We start from the raw sequence: 18,523 nt of genomic DNA, 5'->3' as shown, positions 1-18,523 counted from the left end.
ACAATCTCAGGTCCATCCTCGTCACACAGAGTGGTAAATTAGAGAAAGATTAATATCACCATTTAAAGAAGTGAGACTGAAATCTCAACCATCCTGAACATATGAACTGAAGGGGCCTCTCAGCTGTTCAGAGAGTTATCACCAAGCCAGTCGGCTGAATTCTGTTCAGTTTTCTCCGTAGCAGAGCCCTCCAGGTCCTTCTTTTGAGCTTATTTATTTTTATACACGATTCTGTATGGATACTGTACATAATACTAAATAGTTGTATTAACTGGATTTAACTGGTGATGTATTTACATGAAGATCTAACTTCGTTTTGTTGATATCTTTTTAAGGGCTTTCCATTCATCAAAGCTCGTGATGTATGTAATCAGGTGCAGGTATGTAGCTATCATATTTATGATATGTAGGGGTTGAATTGGGAAAGGTGGGTGGTCATTCTTTTTGCTTTTTAAACTGACAGAGCCTTACAAGAAGCATTTCCCTCTCTGAAATAAATCCATGTAAAACTTGTCTGGTCGCTCTCCCAATGCAACCGTGTAATTGTGTGGATTTCGCACACAACTGGCAGCCTTGTGGTTATGTCTGTGAACAAGGAAGCCTGTTCTCCAGTCTGCAAATCAGCTGTTACCCAGGGAAACGAACTTGACTGCCATTTCTGACCCCTCACATGGAGCTGTCATACTCAAGAATGTTCATATGTTTTCAAGAAATGTTGTTTGCAGGCCGTATGTACAAATTCCTGATCTGAAAGCCAATATAAAGCAACATCTCCCAAACTTCTGCTCTCTCACCAAGGCCACACACATTCCCTTTCTTATGGCCTCATGGCAAGCTAATACTGTCAGTATCAGATTCTCCTTCCCAGTGGTCTTGGGAGACCGCATAGTTGCTCTGTGAAAGGCACCACTGCTGAGATTGAGAGAAGAGCACCTTGGGTGTCAGTCCTGCCCTTGCATGCCCAGAGGGAGGGGTGTGCGCCTCGTTCTCCTGTTGGGAGTTTCCTCTGCTGCAGGTTTGCTGCTTGTTGTGAAAACGATGTCCTAGTGACTTGTCTTCTGCGTAGTTATATAATCCCAGCACACTTCTGTATGATCTGTAGACTTTTATGGGGTTGTGGCCAGGTCAGTTTTTAAATGTCTGGAAATGTCCTATGGAACAACATTGCAGTGGCAGTGAAGCTTGACAGGAGAATTGTATTACTGCTACCCTAGTTTTGGCTTAAGGGTGATGAGAAGATGAAATTTTTGATGGGTCAGTTTGAGTTGTGTATGTGTATGTGATTTATTTTTTAAAATTCTAATGTCTGTTATTCACAGCTTAGCTATGTTGACTTTCTGATTATTCATCAGTCCCTTTACTGATGTATTTTCCTCCAAAAAACTACATTTTCTTCCAGACTGTTTTCGTCTGATGGTAAAGAATAAATTTTTCATTTGCAGTATAAAGTTGATCTGAGAAAATATGTTTATCTTGGCTCTTCACTTGGCTTCTGTGAAAGAAACTTAATAAAATAATATGGGCAATTCCCATTACTAATCCTAACCATGTACAACAGAGGTCTGTACAGTAACATAGCAAAAATAAGTTACTGTACTTTTACTTAGTCATTGCCTGTTTTAGACTAAGGAGCAGTGAGAGACATTTATAAATAATGATACGTCAGATCACTTTTGTTAAATGTCCTCTAATATTTGGATATTTGGTATCTGGCTTGTGTTATCTTTTATACAATCTTGTCTTCTTTCTTTGCACTTCAGTTTAACAACTCTGTGGTTTCCTATCTTCTTCTTGTGACACTCAGGTCCATCAGAATTTCCTGTGACTGTGACAGTAGAGAGTCCTTCCTCCTCAGAAATCGAAGAGGTCGAAGATTCCTCAGAAAGCGTTCAGGAAGAGCCAGAGAAAATCACCTTGAAACAAGAAGCATTGCAGGTACAAAGTTATCACTTTAAAGCTATAGAGAAGATTATTTTTCAAATGGAAGCCTGATTGCAACACTGCACAGCTTGAGTGAGGGTTCTGTTTTCTCCTCCCATCTGCATTGTATCCCCTTGAATGGTTCCTTAAGCTTAGACCAAGGTGAATGGTGGACATTTGAACTCTAAGAAATAAAAATCAAAACATGTCGTTAGTAATATAGTTTCCTTTCCTTAGAACCTTAGGATATTCGATTTAGGGAGAACCTTAGTGATCATAAGATAAAGAAATTGAGTTCTGAATGAATATAGTCAGCTGATTCAGTGCTCTTGTTTTACAAATGAGAAAATTGACAGTTCTAGTTGAACTCTCTTTTTATAAGAGGAAAATATGGCCTCATTTTAAATAAAAGTAAGGTTGAAAAAAGTTTTGATGTTAATATTCTCCTTTCCTAAAATAAAAAACCTCAAGAAGCTACATTATATTCCCTAATAAACCTGACATCTAATGTGATTCCATACTTTTGTTTGTATGGACAGAAAAGAAAAACTGATTTTCATAAGAAACTTTTGCACCTCAAAAATAATATATTTGTTTTATTTCAACTTTAATGCAGAGCTGAACATTTCTAGTAAATAAGGGAATACCATTTGGGGGAACCTTGTCTTTGTGCTACAAAGTCCATGTTTAATTTTTAAAAATTATTTAATATGATTCTCTTTTCGTATGAAACATGAAACTTGACAGGTTTCAGAACTAATTATCCCATTATTGTAGGACTATGGTAATTACTCTTTGATTTTCAAAAGAGAAAGTTAGATTTTTATTTTTTTAATTAAAATTAATGATAATATAGAGAAATTTTAAGAAAACTTAGAAAATTATGTAATGTTACAGTGGGAGAAATCTATAGTTCATGTAGAGTTACCCCCTTTTGTTTTATAAATGAGCACCTACAATTTGTAGCACATAAGTGATTTCTTAGTAAATTGCCGAGTACGACAAGACCCTAGAGCATCTAACCCGCATTCCTTGTCATTTTAGATGCGTTGTATTCGTTTCCTTCATGAGTAGAACAGGAGATTGTATTTCTAAAAGCAGTGATAGACTGGGGAAGACCAAGAACTTTAAACACGGGGACCACAGAATAGCAGATTCAGAATGCACTGAGAACCCTTGCAGCTCTTCTCCATTTTGACAAGACACTACAAGGATGGTGTCAAAGTGTTTAAGTACATAAGCCAACAACAGTCAAGAGATTTCAACATAGTTTTGAAAGACGGAAGACACATGGAAGAGTGTGAAACTGAAGCAGTAGAACAGAGGAAAAGCATCACCTAGAATATGCACAGGTACCACCTGCAACTGAGGAGGATTCTGACCCCACCTGCAGAAGTAGCTTCATGCTTTGATGCGCATGTAGGAGAGAGGGTGGAGTTAGTTAAAAGTGTGACTGAAATAGGGGAGCTCATTGAAGGGTTGTGTTTGGAGGAGTGGACTCCCAGCCCCGCCCTCACGCTCCTGAAGTGAGATGATTTTAATTTTGAAAACAGTGAAACTGGGGAGAACTAGGGCAGCTAGTGTGAGTTTTTACACCCTAGAAAAGAGTGTTTGGGGGGGATCCTATTATAGTCACTCCCCACTTCTTCCTGCATAAGAAGCCAATCAATCGTTGACTTCAGGGAGCTTTCTGCGCTCATTCTTAAATAGAAAATAACTGTCATTTGCCTGATAGTTGAGTAAAGCTTACAACATGAGAGAGGGGGGAAAAGAGTGAAAACATATCCTGGTAGGACTGGGGACAATTTAGGGAACAAAATAATTTAAGAAAAAACCCTAATTAGTATCCTGAGAGAGGTTTAAAAAGAGCTAGCAACTATAAAATAAGACTAGGGTGTTAATTAAAAAGAGAATCGTCAGAAAGCAAGAGAGGTGTCTTGGATATGAAAATATGGTTGCTGAAATATATTCAGTAGGAATTTTAAAAATTTCTCAGTATATAAAAAAGAATGACACAATGGAAAATGTGATAGCAATATGTTAGAGAGGCTGCATCTGGGAGATCCAACATGTTACCATTAGAAACTCCAGACCCAGACAAAAAATGGAGGGAAGCTGTCAAAGGGCAACAAAATTCCCCACAGCTGAAAGTAGACATCAGACCTCAGATTGAAAATAGTTACTCAAGTTTTGAGCAAGATGAACAAGAATAGACTCATACCGAGGCACCCTTCATTGTGAAACTTTAAAATACTGAAAAAATAAATTAAAATAGAATAAAATACTGAGAGGATACATCCATTCCAGAGAGAAAAATACTGGTCACCTAAAAAAAAAAAAGTTAAAATCTGACTTTATCATACTTGTCATCAGCACCATGGATGCTGGAAGGCATGAGAAAGATACCTCCAAATTTTTCCAGCACATAATTTTCACCCTAGGGTTTTGTATCCAGCCAAACTATCAGTCATAAGTGGAGCCTGAATGAGATATTTTGTACAAAAAGAAATTTGAAAAATTTACCTCCTGTAAATACCTTAAGCTATTTATAGAAATAATCCAGCAAAATGAGGCAATAAACCAAGAAGGAAGGTAATAGGGGATTCAGTGCAGAGAGCAGCTAGTCTAGATTGGAGAGGCTTCCATTGATTGTGTGATTGAGAGCTTAGAAACACCTTGAGGCATATTGTACTTACTAGGTATTAGACACTGTTGGAAGGGAGGAGGGAGAGGAAGAGGAGAAGGAACTTGAACTCCAGAGAAAAGGCTATACTGACATAAACATGAAGCAAACTAAATTATGGTTGATTTTTAACCTACTATTGGTGAGGAAGAGAAGAATCCACCTAAACTTGACACTACAGATGTCCCCATTTTCAGTGACACACAGGGGTAATGACCACCTATCTAATTTGTTGTCCAAACCAGAACTTGTCCAAACTCCTTACACTTCAATAGTGTAAGGAGGCGCTCTAATGCTGTAACATCAGGACAACAGGTATAAACTGGAACAGCCCACGGCGGCTTGGGGTATGTGGTCACCCTGCACAAGGGCAGTGACACTGACACAGTATGGAACGAGGTGTAGTCTATACACAGAGACACAGTACATCTGCAGTGGGCAATATTAATTTAATTGTAATAATGGCAATACTGTCTTGGTTTGCAGCTTTTATTGTCAACTTGCATGTAATAACAAATAACTAACCTAAACTATACTTAGTGTGTATTAGTATTAACTTGGTATGTACTGAAATGTATTGTGTACTAGTATGTACTTAGTATATGTTAGGCTCTAAGTGTTTTTGCATATATTAACTCATTTAATCCTCTGAATAGCCTTATGAGGTTGGTGCTAATATCATTCCCACTTTTGAGAAAAGGATGCTAAGACAGGGAAGGAACTTGCCCAGGCTGTACCGAATTTAGGGTTGGATCGAGGCTTTGAGTTTAGGCTCTCTGCCTGTTCTCTTAAACCTTACTCCCTACTGACTCTCAAATAACAGAAGACTTAACTGCACATAGAACAGAATATAAATTTCAACTTTGACAACGTAAAAGCTAGGTTTGGAAGGTAAACAGGAGGTAGAAAAAAGGGAAGATGGTATGAATGTCCTCATTTTACAAAGCGTGACGCTGAGAGAGTTTATAGTGGATCAACAATGTAGGTGTTTAAGTATATCACTACAAGTCAAAGAGATCATGAGCAGTGGAATAACTAATGATGACATAACTTTACTGAGCAGTGTGGACATAGGAAAGAGTGTAAAGGAACTAAACCCTTACTTAGTAAATCAGAAAGTCAACAGATAATGCCTCAAATTTAGTCAGAAAATAGTCATGTAAGAGTATTACTTGGAAATGGAGAAGAATTCAAAATAACAATAGTTGGACCTCCCTGGTGGTTAAGAATCTGCCTGCCAAGGCAGGGGACACAGGTTCGAGCCCTGGTCCAGGAAGATCCCACATGCCGCGGAGCAACGAAGCCCGTGCGCCAGAACTACGGAGCCTGCGCTCTAGAGCCTGTGAGCCACAACTACTGAGCCCACGTGCCACAGCTACTGAAGCCCGCGCGCCTAGATCCTGTGCTCCACAAGAGAAGCCACTGCAATGAAGAGTAGCCCCCGCTCGCCGCAACTAGAGAAAGCCTGCACGCAGCAACGAAGACCCAACACAGCCAAAAATAAATAAATAATAATTAAAAAAATAAGAATAAAAAATAACAATAGTTGACGTAAACCTCATAAAAAAGGAAATCCAAACAGCCAGTAAACACAGAAAAGTGTACGACTTCATTAAGTAATAAGAGAAAAGTGAGTCAAAACCAATGAAACTACATGCCAATCAGATTGACAAATACATAAATAAAGTCTGGTAGTATCAGGTATTGTAGACCTGGAGTACTATGGGAATCTTCTACCCTGCTTATACTGGAGTATAAATCGACACAACTACTTTGGAAAGCATTTAGCACTCTCCATCAACTGAAGGTATATATATAGCCTGTGAGCCAGCAGCCCTCACCCCCGCCCTGTGTAAATGCACCAGAATAACCGGTACAGCAGGATTCCTGTCCATGATTTGCATTAGCACAAACTGAAAACAACCCAAATGTCCATTAAGAGTCAAAAATTAAATAAATTATGTGTATTCATACAGTGGGAAAACTATCAAGCAATAAAATTGAATGAACTAGAGCTAAAGGCTGCAATGTGGATGAATCTTTTAAACCAATGTTGAGTGAAAGAAATAAGATAGAAAAGACTTCATATACTATGATCCTCTACATAAAGTTAGATGTTGACAAAACTAAACTCTTTTGTTAGGGATGCATGCAGGTTAAAGGAAATGATTGTCGAGAAATGAGGATGGTGTTTAACCGGGAAGAGGGAAGGAGCTTGTGATGAGAAAAACGATATGGGGGGTTTTTGAGATGCTGACAAGTATCAATACTTTCAGATTCGAGTAGTGGTTATGTAAGTATTCTCTTTTGATTTGTCACATTGACAGTTTTGTCCTGTGCACTTCTCAGTACACATATCGTATTTTACAATTAAAAACCTGCGTACAGAATCGGTCGCTTCTTGAGTGCTGGATGTGGGAGTGGGATGAGACTATTTCATTTTAAGCCCTTCACTACTGCTTGCGTTCACATGTTCATTCATTCAGCATTAATTGAACATATGCTGTGTACCAAGCACTCTTCTAATTCTATGTGTTTTAAGTCATGTAATCCTCACAAGAGCTCTGTGATATGGGAGCTTATCTCCATTTTATAGATGAGGAAGTTGAGGCCTAGAGTTATAGAACTTGTCCAAGGTTATCTAGCTAACGGGTAGTGCCAGGCCCATTTGCCTCAGAGAATCTGAATGTTTACAACATAATATAAAAGAGAAATTTAATTACTAATTATATAAAGAAGATGACAAGTTTTCATCTATCCAGTTAGAGAAAAACACACAGTCTGTCTTTCACACACGTACATCTTGTATCGGCAGGGATTTTCCTTATTAAGCAATTATTTACTGACCATCTACGTTGTGCTAGGCACAGGTGCTGGGGATAAACACTTAATAAAATACACCCCCTATCTTCAAATAACTTGCACTCTAGGTGAGGAAGTAAGCCAACAGTTATAGTAGAGGTTATATACCAAGTGAGACATCGGTGATGGCAGTATAAAATCTCAGAAATCTTTTGGAAAGAAGTTTGGAGATAGGTACCTCAGAGCCTTAAAAATATTCATTTGCTTTGATCTCAAACTCATTTTTATGGATTTATTGTAAGAATGTTATTCTCAATATGGAAAAAAGCCTTCATGCATAAAAACGGTTATTTTGTCTTATAATATTGAAAAGTTGGAAAGAATTTAAATGTGTAAAATGGTTAACCAGTAAACCCACTCAGTGGAATATTTTGTAGCCCACACAAAAAAATCAAGGTTATGAATCCCCTGATTATATGAGAAATGATTGATTTCAATGTTAAATGGAGAAAAGTTGAACATAAAATTTGATATCCAATACGATGGGAGCTTTGTCCCAGAAAAATCACCCTAGCCAGTGTACAGAAGGGAGGAAGGAGAGCAGATGACAGGAAGCAAGATTATTCCAAAGCCTTATCATTAGTCTTACTTAAATAATAGAATATCAAGCAATTTTACTTTCTAACTTTTTTGGTTCCATATTTCCACGTAAGGTACATGAATTATTAATACTTTGTAGGAGAGGGGTACACTTTTTCACAAAAATTTCACACTGTGTTCTAATTCCCTCCATTAGAGGGAGAAACTATTTCATGTAATTGCACTTTGATGTGCTATTTAGAACCAGTCAGGAATTTTAGTCTACTTTCCTCTGACTGTGGTGATGGTTTTTTGTTTGTTTGCTTATTTGTTTATAATTTCTTTGAAATCAGTTTTAGAAGATTGATTAAACCATTATGCTAAAAGTAGAGGAATTTTGCAATTTTTTCCCCTTTTTTCCCATTGAAAACTTGACTGGCTTTAGTAATGAAACATTAAAGAATTTGAAGTTCTTAGACTCTCAATTTTTTAAACATGTTCTGAATATAAAAATATATGTTCATTGAGCAAATCTTTGAAAACAGTGAACAACTTATTGAAGGAAATAAAAGCCACCTCTGCATGTACACACACCTAATCTGCTCTTTTGTCTTAAAAAACTATCAAAAATATTTTGCCATGTCACTAAGTACTCTTCTACATCAGAGAATTTGATTAAGCTTATGCATCATCTCCCAGGAGAAACGCACAGATATATTTTGAATGTAGAACTCCTGAAGCCCGTTCATTAACTCTGGCTGAGACCTCTTGTCATTCTTTTCTTAGTGGCTTCACAGCGCATTCCTTCATACGGTGAGCTATTTTTATTGAAACCAATCCCAATTTGGAGGATCTTAGCTTTCTTCTAGGGTTTGGTTATAAACAATCTTATGACATCATGTTGGTAGATAAATCTTTGCCCACATCTTTAATTTTCTTAGGGTAAACTCCTGATGTAGGATTGTTGTTAGGTACCAAAAGCTACTCTCCAGAAAGTCATACCAGTTCCTCTCCCAATGATGGCATATAATAGAGTTCCTCATTCTTTAAGTGATTGTTCAAAGCAGTTAAAATGTATAAATATACCTTACTGTTTTCATAAGTATAGGTATTCTGACTGTTTATCGCTGCATAAGAAACCACCCCGAAACAGTGGCCCAAAACAATGACAGTCATTTATTTTGTCCACGAACCTGGAGGTTGAGTAGAATATTAATGCTTTTACTACACTCTCACTGACTGAAAACAATACCTATTTAACTAGCTCACAGTTCTGTAGGTCAGAAGTCCAGGCACAGCGTGACTGGGTTTCCTGCTCAGATACACACTGGAACATGTAGGTTCCCTCCTGAGAGTGTTAAAGCACGTGAAATTTAAGTGTAAACATTGAGCCCCAAATGTTGGATGTTCACCATAGTTTGTGTGGGTCACAGAGCTGAAATCAAGATGTCAGTCTGGCTGTGTTAGCATCCAGAGGCTCTGGGAAAGAATGCCTCCAAGCTTCTTTGGCTTGTTGGCATAATTCAGATTCTGCAGTTGCAGGACAGAGGTCCCCATTTCCTTGCTGGCTGTCAGTCGGGGGACGGTCTCAGCTCCTAGGGGCCTCTCGCTTGCCTTCCCTGCCGCAGCATTGGACTTCTTCAGAGCCAGCAGTGGAGAGTCTCCCTCTTGTCCCTTTTGTACTTCAATTTAGGAAGAGTTCAAGTCCTTTTCATGGGGTGCCTGAGTAGGTCACATCCACCTAGAATAATCTCCCTATCTTAAAAAATCAACTGATTTTGAATCTTAATTCCGTCTGCAAAATCCCTTCACTACAGCACCCAGATTTAGGGTTTGATTGTTTAAGTGGAAGGTTTGTGTACTTCAGTAAGTAGAAGTCTTAGGGGCTCTGTTAGAATTCTGCCTATTGCAAGCAGTGTCCCCACTTCAAGGACTGAAGTGTCTTAGTTCCTAAAACTCCTAAGAGAGCTTATCAGTGTTCATTTTATTTGATTGACCTTGGTGAGTGGGAAGACTACCACCTCCGTGAACAGGAACGGCACCCAGCTTCCTGAGTCCACAGTGTGGCTCTGCTACTTAGTGGTGTCACCTTGGCTGTGCTGCTCTACTTACTCTACTTCTCTGCCTCTGTTTCCCTCATCTGTAAAATAACATGGAGTTAGTGATTGTTCTTTCCTCGTAGGGTTTTTTTTAAAATAAATTATTTTATTTATTTATTTTTGGCTGCGCTGGGTGTTTGATACTGCTCACGGGCTTTCTCTAGTTGCGTCGAGCAGGGGCTACTCTTCCTAGTGGTGTGCGGGCTTCTCATTGCGGTGGTTTCTCTTGTTGCGGAGCACGGGCTCTAGGCACGCAGGCTTCAGTGGTTGTGACACGGGGGCTCTAGAGCGTAGGCTCAGTGGTCGTGGCGCACGGGCTTGGTTGCTCCGCGGCACGTGGGATCTTCCCGGACCAGGGCTCGAACCCGTGTCCCCTGCACTGGCAGGCGGATTCTTAACCACTGCGCCACCAGGGAAGCCCCCCTCTTAGGGTTTTGATGATTAGATTATTTAATGCCCAGGGAACTCCAGGAACAGTGCTTGACTGTAAATTGCTTTAAAAATGATTACTTTTTAAAAAAATGCTTTTGAATCTGCAATTATGCAATTCAGGTATATTAAGCATGTTCATTAATAGGACTTCCTACTATAAAGAGACCCACAAATAAAAATAGAAGTTTTCTTTCTTGGTCTTAACTATTTATTTATGACTTGCTATGTTATACGCATATGCCTTTTATGGTGGGCTGCCACAAATTTATGTTGGAAAAAGTGGAATTTAAATAAATCTTTACTATGCTAATTTGATAGATTTTGATAATTCATTTCACTAGCATGGTATGATATTACCAGTAGCAGACTAAAACCTGAGTTCACTTCTGGCTCTGCCCCTAAATCCTGATGAGTCCTATAGCTGGAAAGGCTTTTGGATATTATACTACGAATTAGTTATAATATTTACTCTGTTTGTTTAGGAAAAACTGGAGGAGTGCCTAAAGCAGTTAAAGGAGGAAAGAGTAATAAGACTTAAGGCTGATAAATGAGTCAATGAGGCAAACAATTTCTTATACTTTTGAGAGTGTTTTCGTTTTATTTTGATTTGATTTTAAGCCATACACACATAGTTTGTAAACTTTAAAACTGTAATATGTTGCAAATTGGTTGTATCATATGGACTTTTGCATTTACTGGTATTTAGTGATCATATGATCTATATTCCAGAAAGCATGTTTTTAAAAATGTGAAAATCTCATTTTGTGTGTGTGTGTGTGTGTGTGTGTGTGCTTTCATATGACACTAGCTTATTTTCTGTTCATGATTCTTTGATTCAAGAAAGCACTTTTTGTGCATATACTGTATATACAGTAGCATAAAAGACATGATGAGACTCTCCTGGCAATGAATTAGGAAAGTGAATCATTTAAATAAATTTAAGATATTGGAAAACTTGTACGAATGCAATGCAAGATAAAAATATATACTATAAGAATTACATTAGGTAATGTGCATGAAAGCAGGGCATAATCTAAAAAGTTCCATCTAAATATACTTTATCATAGGTTGAACGTAGGGAGGAATTTTTCAAAGTGCATCCATTGGATTGCCGGACACTCATTCAATAAGTGTTGAGCACCTGCTTATATAAGGCAAAAGGGGCATCATGAACATAACAGCCTTTCTGAGAAATACTAGAGTTGAGCTTATAGGGGTTTTAAGTGCATAGGTGATGAGCGGAAGGGGAAGAGTGCACGGGAGTGAATATTTGCAAGAAGCTAAAGAAAATATTGGTGATCGTACATTTAATAAATTGGGTTGGGTATGATTTAGGACTTTTAAACGTAAGCGTTAGATAGTTTGCTCACTAAAGGTAATTCTTAACATTCAGCAGAGTTGTAATATGTTTTGTTCAAATCAGATTCTATAATTCACTTTCTAATTTAAGGGAAACTTAAAGCAGGTAATTTTCTAATGTGGAATGAGGCTCCATTATGAATTTAACCAGTTAGAAATGTGATCTTTTGTGAAAGATCATTAATAAAACGATAACTTTGGTTTATTTATGTACCAGCTAAGTGTTATATAGGAAACTTTGTTGGGTGCCTGGGGGTTTTGGTTATTATGTGATATGGTCTCTGTCTTTACTGGTGGCGAGTTAGGTTAATTACAGATTAATTACATTTTGAGTGTTTTAGTTTTGTTCCTTGAAACTAGACAAGACTACTTTTGATGACAATGAGAAAAAAGCATGTCAGACATTTTCAGTCTTCTTTTATAGCTGGAACATGAAAATGCCCAGTTAAGAAATATAAAATTCTCTTTGTCTGAAGGCCTTCATGCCCACTCATTGACAAGCATGATCCTGGATGATGAAGGTGTTTTGGGCAGCACTGAGAATTCTTTTCAGAAGTTCCATGCTTTCTTGGATCTCCTTAAAGATGCTGGGTTAGTTCATTTCTCTTCATGGCATTCTTCTCTTTGCGACTATAACGGTAGTTTGCTGAGGAACTGGAGCGATTTTCATCACTTACGTGGCCATATTTAGCCAAATTTAGTGTAATTATAGGTAATATAGTTGACGTTTTAAAATGAGGAATTAAATTTTTTAAGAAATGCAAATAGGGCAGCCTGCTTTGGTAGAGTGGGGAGCCCATTATAAAAGAGTAACCTGTAGACAGAGTAATTAGTAGGTATAGTTTGTTGTGAAGACTAAATTGAAGGCAGTGTCCATTGAAAATATTTGGGAATGGATAAGAATTTTCCTACCTTTCATTTATTTTGCTTGTTTGATAAGTTTGAATTAAAGTTATTTTTGTCTTAGACATAAAAATTATTATTAATCTTCAGGGAAGATATAGGTCAGTGGTTCTCAACCGGGAACAATTTTGCCACAATGGCTGGTATAGATCAGTCAGATTTTCATTTACTAGGTCGTCCCCAGATGAATTCTACTGTTAGTAGTCCACCTAAAGAAGAAAAGAAGGCACTTGAAGAAGAAAAATCAGAATCAAAGCAGAGTGCCCCAGTACAAATGCAGAATCTCCAAGTAAGTGGACAGGACAGCACTTAATGATTCTAAGAGTGATTAGCAAAAAGGAAATGACCAAGTCAGAGAGAAAATAATAATGGTCGGTCTCTAATAGTTCACATGCTCGGGAGCTAGAGGACTGTGGAGTCCTCTCCAAATCTGAGATTAGTAAATGTGGGCCCATTTCATGATACTGTATTGTTGTACATAAGAAAACTGGAAGTTCTTTAGAAAATTTATGAGTTAAAGCAAACTCTCCTTAATGAAGAAAGAAAACATTACAGAAAATATTCCAAATTTTAAATTGTATAAATGTCTATTCTATTCATATTTTATCTAGGTTTCTATTTGTATGCAGTCAGCTTACAATGAAGGAACACTAATGAAAGTACACGTATTGACAGAATTTTTAAAATAAGTAATCTTGACATAGCTAATACGTAAGATATTATAGTGACTCACCTGGTCATGGGAATGGGAGGGGAAACCTGTCAGCTTTTCCTCTAGCGTTACTTGGAGCCCCCTTCACCCACCTCAGCCAATCTCAGACTGGTCTTGGGAACTGACAGCTTGAGAACACAGTCTGGTCACAAACTATATACTGTTTACATGTGCCTGGAGGATAGAAAAGAAATTAATTTTCTTACAGAGTAGGGTTTCATTTTTAGTGAGGGAAAGGAAATGGGTAATAACTACCCCAATCACCAAAGTCTGAAAATGTAGCAGACATAGCCTTGGATATAGCTAGGTTAAGTTGAGAATCACTTGGCAAGATAGAATTAGAAAAAAACTGGCTCTGAAATCTTCTGAATAATCAATTACTGTGTTAATAATAAGATCACAGAATAACATTGACGTTTTGAACTCTACTTTTTAATGGTTGGCTTTGTTCATCACTGAATTTTTGTCTTTTGTCTTTCCCTCCAGTTTCAGAAAATTACAGGTGATGCTGGGCTTCCTTTGCCTCCCGACTCCTTCCATGTCCCAGTCTCTACTCAGGAGGCCTTAGAAACTTCCAAAGACAACCTGGGGGTCCCAGTCACAGAGCAGCAGCAGGAGTCTTTTGAAGATTTCATTGCTAGAACATGTTCTCCCTTCAGCAGATGTCATTTCTGGAACTGGAAGTCAAAGAAAAGAAGAGGAATTATCTAGAAATAGCAGGTCTTCTTCAGAGAAAATGAGCAAAGCAGGTGAATAAACCAAAAAAATACTCTGCTAAGAAACAACCTGGGAAGGACCTGCATTCCTGCTCTGACTCACCTGTAAAGCAGAAAAGCAAAGGAATGGGGCAAAAGAATTCTTTGGTTAATAAAGCAATTAAAAGTGAGTCTTTGAAAAAACACATTTCTGTTAAGAAAGAGAGTAGAATAGTGACTGTTTCATCAAAGACAACTAAAAGTAAACTCAGTCTACTAGAACATTCTGAAAGTGATACTCTTGGATCTGATTGTGAATTTTAAGAAAGCATCCATACTCTATCACGCCTAACATAGGTCTAAATCTTTTAAAATTATGTTTTTGCCTTCAAATTTTAATAAACTACTTATGTTTTTATTATAGCATATGGTGTTTTCAATTACTTGACTGGAAGCCATTAGAGAAAGATTTATCTATACTTTTTTATTATAATGAAAGTTTTGGTGTATTTTTCCTTGTGACACTTTGCCATTCATTCAGCTAGTGTTTTCTGAGGTCTTCATATGTACAGTACTTTTCTGGGTGCCATTGCTTTCAGCAGTGAACAAAATAAAGCCTTTACTCTCCTGGAACTAGCACTCTGTGGTGGGAGAAAACATAAACAACAAAACAGGGTAAGGGGTAAAAAGAGATGGGAATAATAAATGGAATAGTTTTACCATTTGGTTAAATGTCAAACTATTATAAATCACATGGCCAGAAGCCATTGACGTATTTTAATTCACAATAACCAGAGAGCCTCAAACATTTACCAAGGCACTTAACCGTGTTTATGGATTACAGCAACGCTATGAGATTGGGAACTATTACCATCCCCATTTTATAGATGAGGAGTCGGAGGAGACATTATGTGAGTTGCCAAGAATTACACAGCTATAAGTAAGTGGTAAGCTGCGATTTGACCTGAACCCATGCTCCTTTTTTTTAAAATGTACGGACTTTATTATGTTTCATTTGTTTCTGATTTATGTGATTATTTTCTTTAAAGATGTTTTTTGATGTCGACCATTTTTAAAGTGTTTATTGCATTTGTTACAGTATTGCTTCTGGTTTATATTTTGGTTTATGGCCACAAGGCATGTGGGATCTTAGCTCCCCGACCAGGGATCAAACTCTCACCCCCTCCATTGGAAGGCAAAGTCTTAACCACTGGACCACCAGGGAAGTCCCCCTTATGTGATGATTTCTATGGCAATTTTTTTAAATTTTATTTTTTATTGACGTATAGTTGAATTACAGTGTGTGTTAATTACTGCTGTACAGGAAAGTGACTCAGTTATACATTTATATACATTCTTTTTCATATTCTTTTCCATTACGGTTTATCACAGAATATAGAATATAGTTCCCTGTGCTCTACAGTAGGACCTTTTTGGTTTTTTTAAAATACATCCACTTTTTTTTTAATAAATGTATTTATTTATTTTTTTATTTTTGGCTGCGTTGGGCCTTCGTTGCTGCACGCGGGCTTTCTCTAGTTGCGGTGCGCAGGCTTCTCAATGTGGTGGCTTCTCGTGTTGCAGAGCACGGGCTCTAGGTGCATGGACTTCAGTAGTTGTGGCATCAGGCTTAGTTTCTCTCTGGCATGTGGGATCTTCCCGGACCAGGGCTCGAACCCGTGTCCCCTGCATTGGCAGGCGTATTCTTAACCACTGCGCCACCAGGGAAGTCCCATGTAGGACCTTTTTGTTTATCCATCCTGTATATACACCAGTTTGCATCTGCTAATCCCAAACTCCCAATCCAACCCTCTCCCACCCCCTCCCCCTTGGCAACCACCAGTCTATTCTCTATGTCCTTGGTTATGTTTCTGTTTCACAGATAGGCAGAACCCAGGCTCTTAATTACTTTGTTATCCTGTTTCCTTGTTAAGAGAGGAAGGGTTTAAGGAAGGCACCGAGAGAGAAGCCAGTGAGCACTAGAGGTGCAAAAGAGTGGGGCTATCAGAAAGCACACCTGTCTCCTTTCCCCATTGTGAGCCGAATTTTTAAACGGCAGAGTATGTAAGAGTATGTGATGACACATCTCTGGATTAAATTATGTCTCTCTGGTAAAACATGTACAGATAAGTCTTTAGTTCATTCAGACTGAAAGGTGAGATCAGAGAAGAGCTGGAGTGTCAGATTTCTTCTAGAAGTTCCTGCCTGATTGTTACTAAGAGGGCTACTACAGTACTAGTTAGTTCATTAGTCATGGATTGAGTGTTAGAGGAGCGAAACAATGAGCAAGATGTAGCGTTGGCCCTTTAGCAGTGGAGTGAGAGGGGAAGACACACAGCAGATGTCTCATCCTGCACGTGACATGCTGCTGTGACGGACATATTCAGGGCGTTTCATCAGTGTTTGTGGAAGAAGAGGGGGAGCTGTGAGGCGAAGAAAAGTCATCGAAAGAGGCAGTCCCTAAGCTAAGTCTTAAAGGACTCGTGAAAAACTGGTGAGTCAGCCGGTGAAGGGCAAGGACACTCAAGGCAGAGAGGACAGCAGAAGTCCAGAGCCGTGAGTGTGCAAGGGGTGTGTTACGGAGCCACAGGCACAGGCTCTGGCGCATCAGTGCAGTGTCACCAGGCAGTTGCAAGTGCCCCTAAAGGAGGCAGCGAGGAGGAGGAGAGCGGGTCTTAGCCATCCATGTGCGTGGAGCTGGTTTCCTCAGAAAATAGCTAAGAATGGAAAGGACAAGTTCAGGTGGCATTTTAGACCACTGACGTCAGTATGGATGAGGAATCTGAAGAAGCCTGGAGACAATTATGCCCCACTCTTCTGACGAGCAGTGTTTTTTATTTTCGAGTGGGACTTTCATGCTGCCACCTCCTCTCCTGTCCCTACTGAAAGGTTTATAGTCCGGCAGAAGGGAGAACCTGGCTTAAGTAAAGTTAATCAGGTTTCTTTACTGCACAGCTTCTCGGGGCTGCTGTCGGCTAATGTTCATTCTGGATCGTCACAGCAGGCGTATGGTACACAGCCATCCTCAAAGCTATTTGACTCTAGAGTCCTTTTTTAATAGAAGTGTCTAACAACTGGTTCCAGCAAACAGCAATTTGGTAACTTCTAGACCAGGTAATAGCAAGAAGAAAGGGGTCTGAAATAAGGTATAGATGAAGGGAGGAAATAAGTTCTAATTGTATTTAGGAAATTACAAGCAAGACTTGATCTTGGGAAGTAAGGAAGAAGTAGGAGGCGGAGGCTGAACCCCCATCTGTGTGACTAAGGTTGGGTGGTGGTATCATTGAGTTTGGAAATAGGGGATAAAGAACTGAATTGGGGAAAAGACTTTAGTTCTGGACATGTAGAATTTTAAAGCACCTGTAGAATTCGGGAGACAAACTGGTAGATAACTGGACCTGCACGTGAAGACATGGAAAGATAAAAATTTCAATGTCATCAGCACTTAGTAGTCATTAAAATCATGAAAATGGATGAGATTTCAGAGAATTGTGAGTACTGACAACGTTTAAGTAATAAGCAGAGAAAGAATTCTGGGAAGGAGAGAGGTGATAGAGTTTCAAGAAGGAGGAAGTAGATGACAGTGTCATCCTTCAGAGAATGTAAGTGTCCATTGGATTTGGGCAGTTAGGTCCCCAGTGACCTTAGAGCAGTTCAGTGAAGTGGTGGACAAGAAAGCCAGATGGCGATAAATTGAGGGTGTAGGGCTGCCTGTGGGGGCCAGGCGGGGCTAGTGAAGACAGTGGGAATAGGCTACTCTGAAGGAGTTTGGATGAAAAGAGAAAATAATTAGCAAAAAAGAACTTTTTAGAATGAGAAGGACTTATATTTTATATGTTGAAATGAAGGAACCGATGAAGGAGATCCTGAAGATGTAGATAATAATTTAGAGAACTGGGGAAACATGGACATAGGAATAAGAAAAAAACCTTGCACAGTATGTAAAAATCACTTGTATCCTTCGAGTTGGATGGATACTGGTAAGTTTGGGAGGAAATAAAGGTAAGAAGAGATAGAAGTTAAATGAGTTTATACTGATAGCCTCAGTTTTCTTTGACACAGATTTTTCAGAGACACATATATACACATACATAATTACAGTTTTAAAATTCTTTCATAGTTACATGTTTTATTAATCATGTCTGAGAAAAGTCATTGATTTTCATTTTGTACAGCATTATCTTGTAAGGCCAATATACAGTGACAACTTCCAAGCTTTTTGCATATCAGAGCTGAAACTGAAAGTATCTCCATAATTGAATTTTCACTTCTTATTTGTAATCAGTTTATCCTTAGGAGGATACTTTCATAGTGTTTGATCACAGATGAGTTTGGGCAT

The 18,523-nt window shown here is 38.5% G+C and overlaps 2 protein-coding genes across 2 annotated transcripts in view; one reads left to right on the top strand and one right to left on the bottom strand.

Annotated features, from left to right (window-relative positions):
• Positions 1-15,332, top strand: part of LOC309623509 (uncharacterized protein) — a gene marked incomplete at its 5' end in the record, with an annotated part of 39,669 nt that extends 24,337 nt beyond the window's left edge. Inside the window, 3 exons of the mRNA XM_082380454.1 lie at positions 336-380; positions 1,805-1,935; positions 13,976-15,332. Coding sequence (XP_082236580.1) covers positions 336-380; positions 1,805-1,825 — 66 coding nt within the window. The 3' untranslated portion in view covers positions 1,826-1,935; positions 13,976-15,332. The remainder of the gene's footprint in view (positions 1-335; positions 381-1,804; positions 1,936-13,975) is intronic.
• The window catches only part of LOC309622750 (glucocorticoid-induced transcript 1 protein-like), a 71,682-nt gene continuing 67,220 nt past the window's right edge, over positions 14,062-18,523 (bottom strand). The window contains exon 3 of the mRNA XM_082378833.1: positions 14,062-14,166. Coding sequence (XP_082234959.1) covers positions 14,155-14,166 — 12 coding nt within the window. The 3' untranslated portion in view covers positions 14,062-14,154. The remainder of the gene's footprint in view (positions 14,167-18,523) is intronic.

Source organism: Balaenoptera borealis, assembly GCF_965194805.1.
Source record: "Balaenoptera borealis genome assembly, chromosome: 2".
NCBI classification, from domain to species: Eukaryota; Metazoa; Chordata; class Mammalia; order Artiodactyla; family Balaenopteridae; genus Balaenoptera; species Balaenoptera borealis.
The sequence above is the reverse complement of the archived record's forward strand: the minus strand, read 5'-3'. Positions and strand labels throughout refer to the sequence as shown.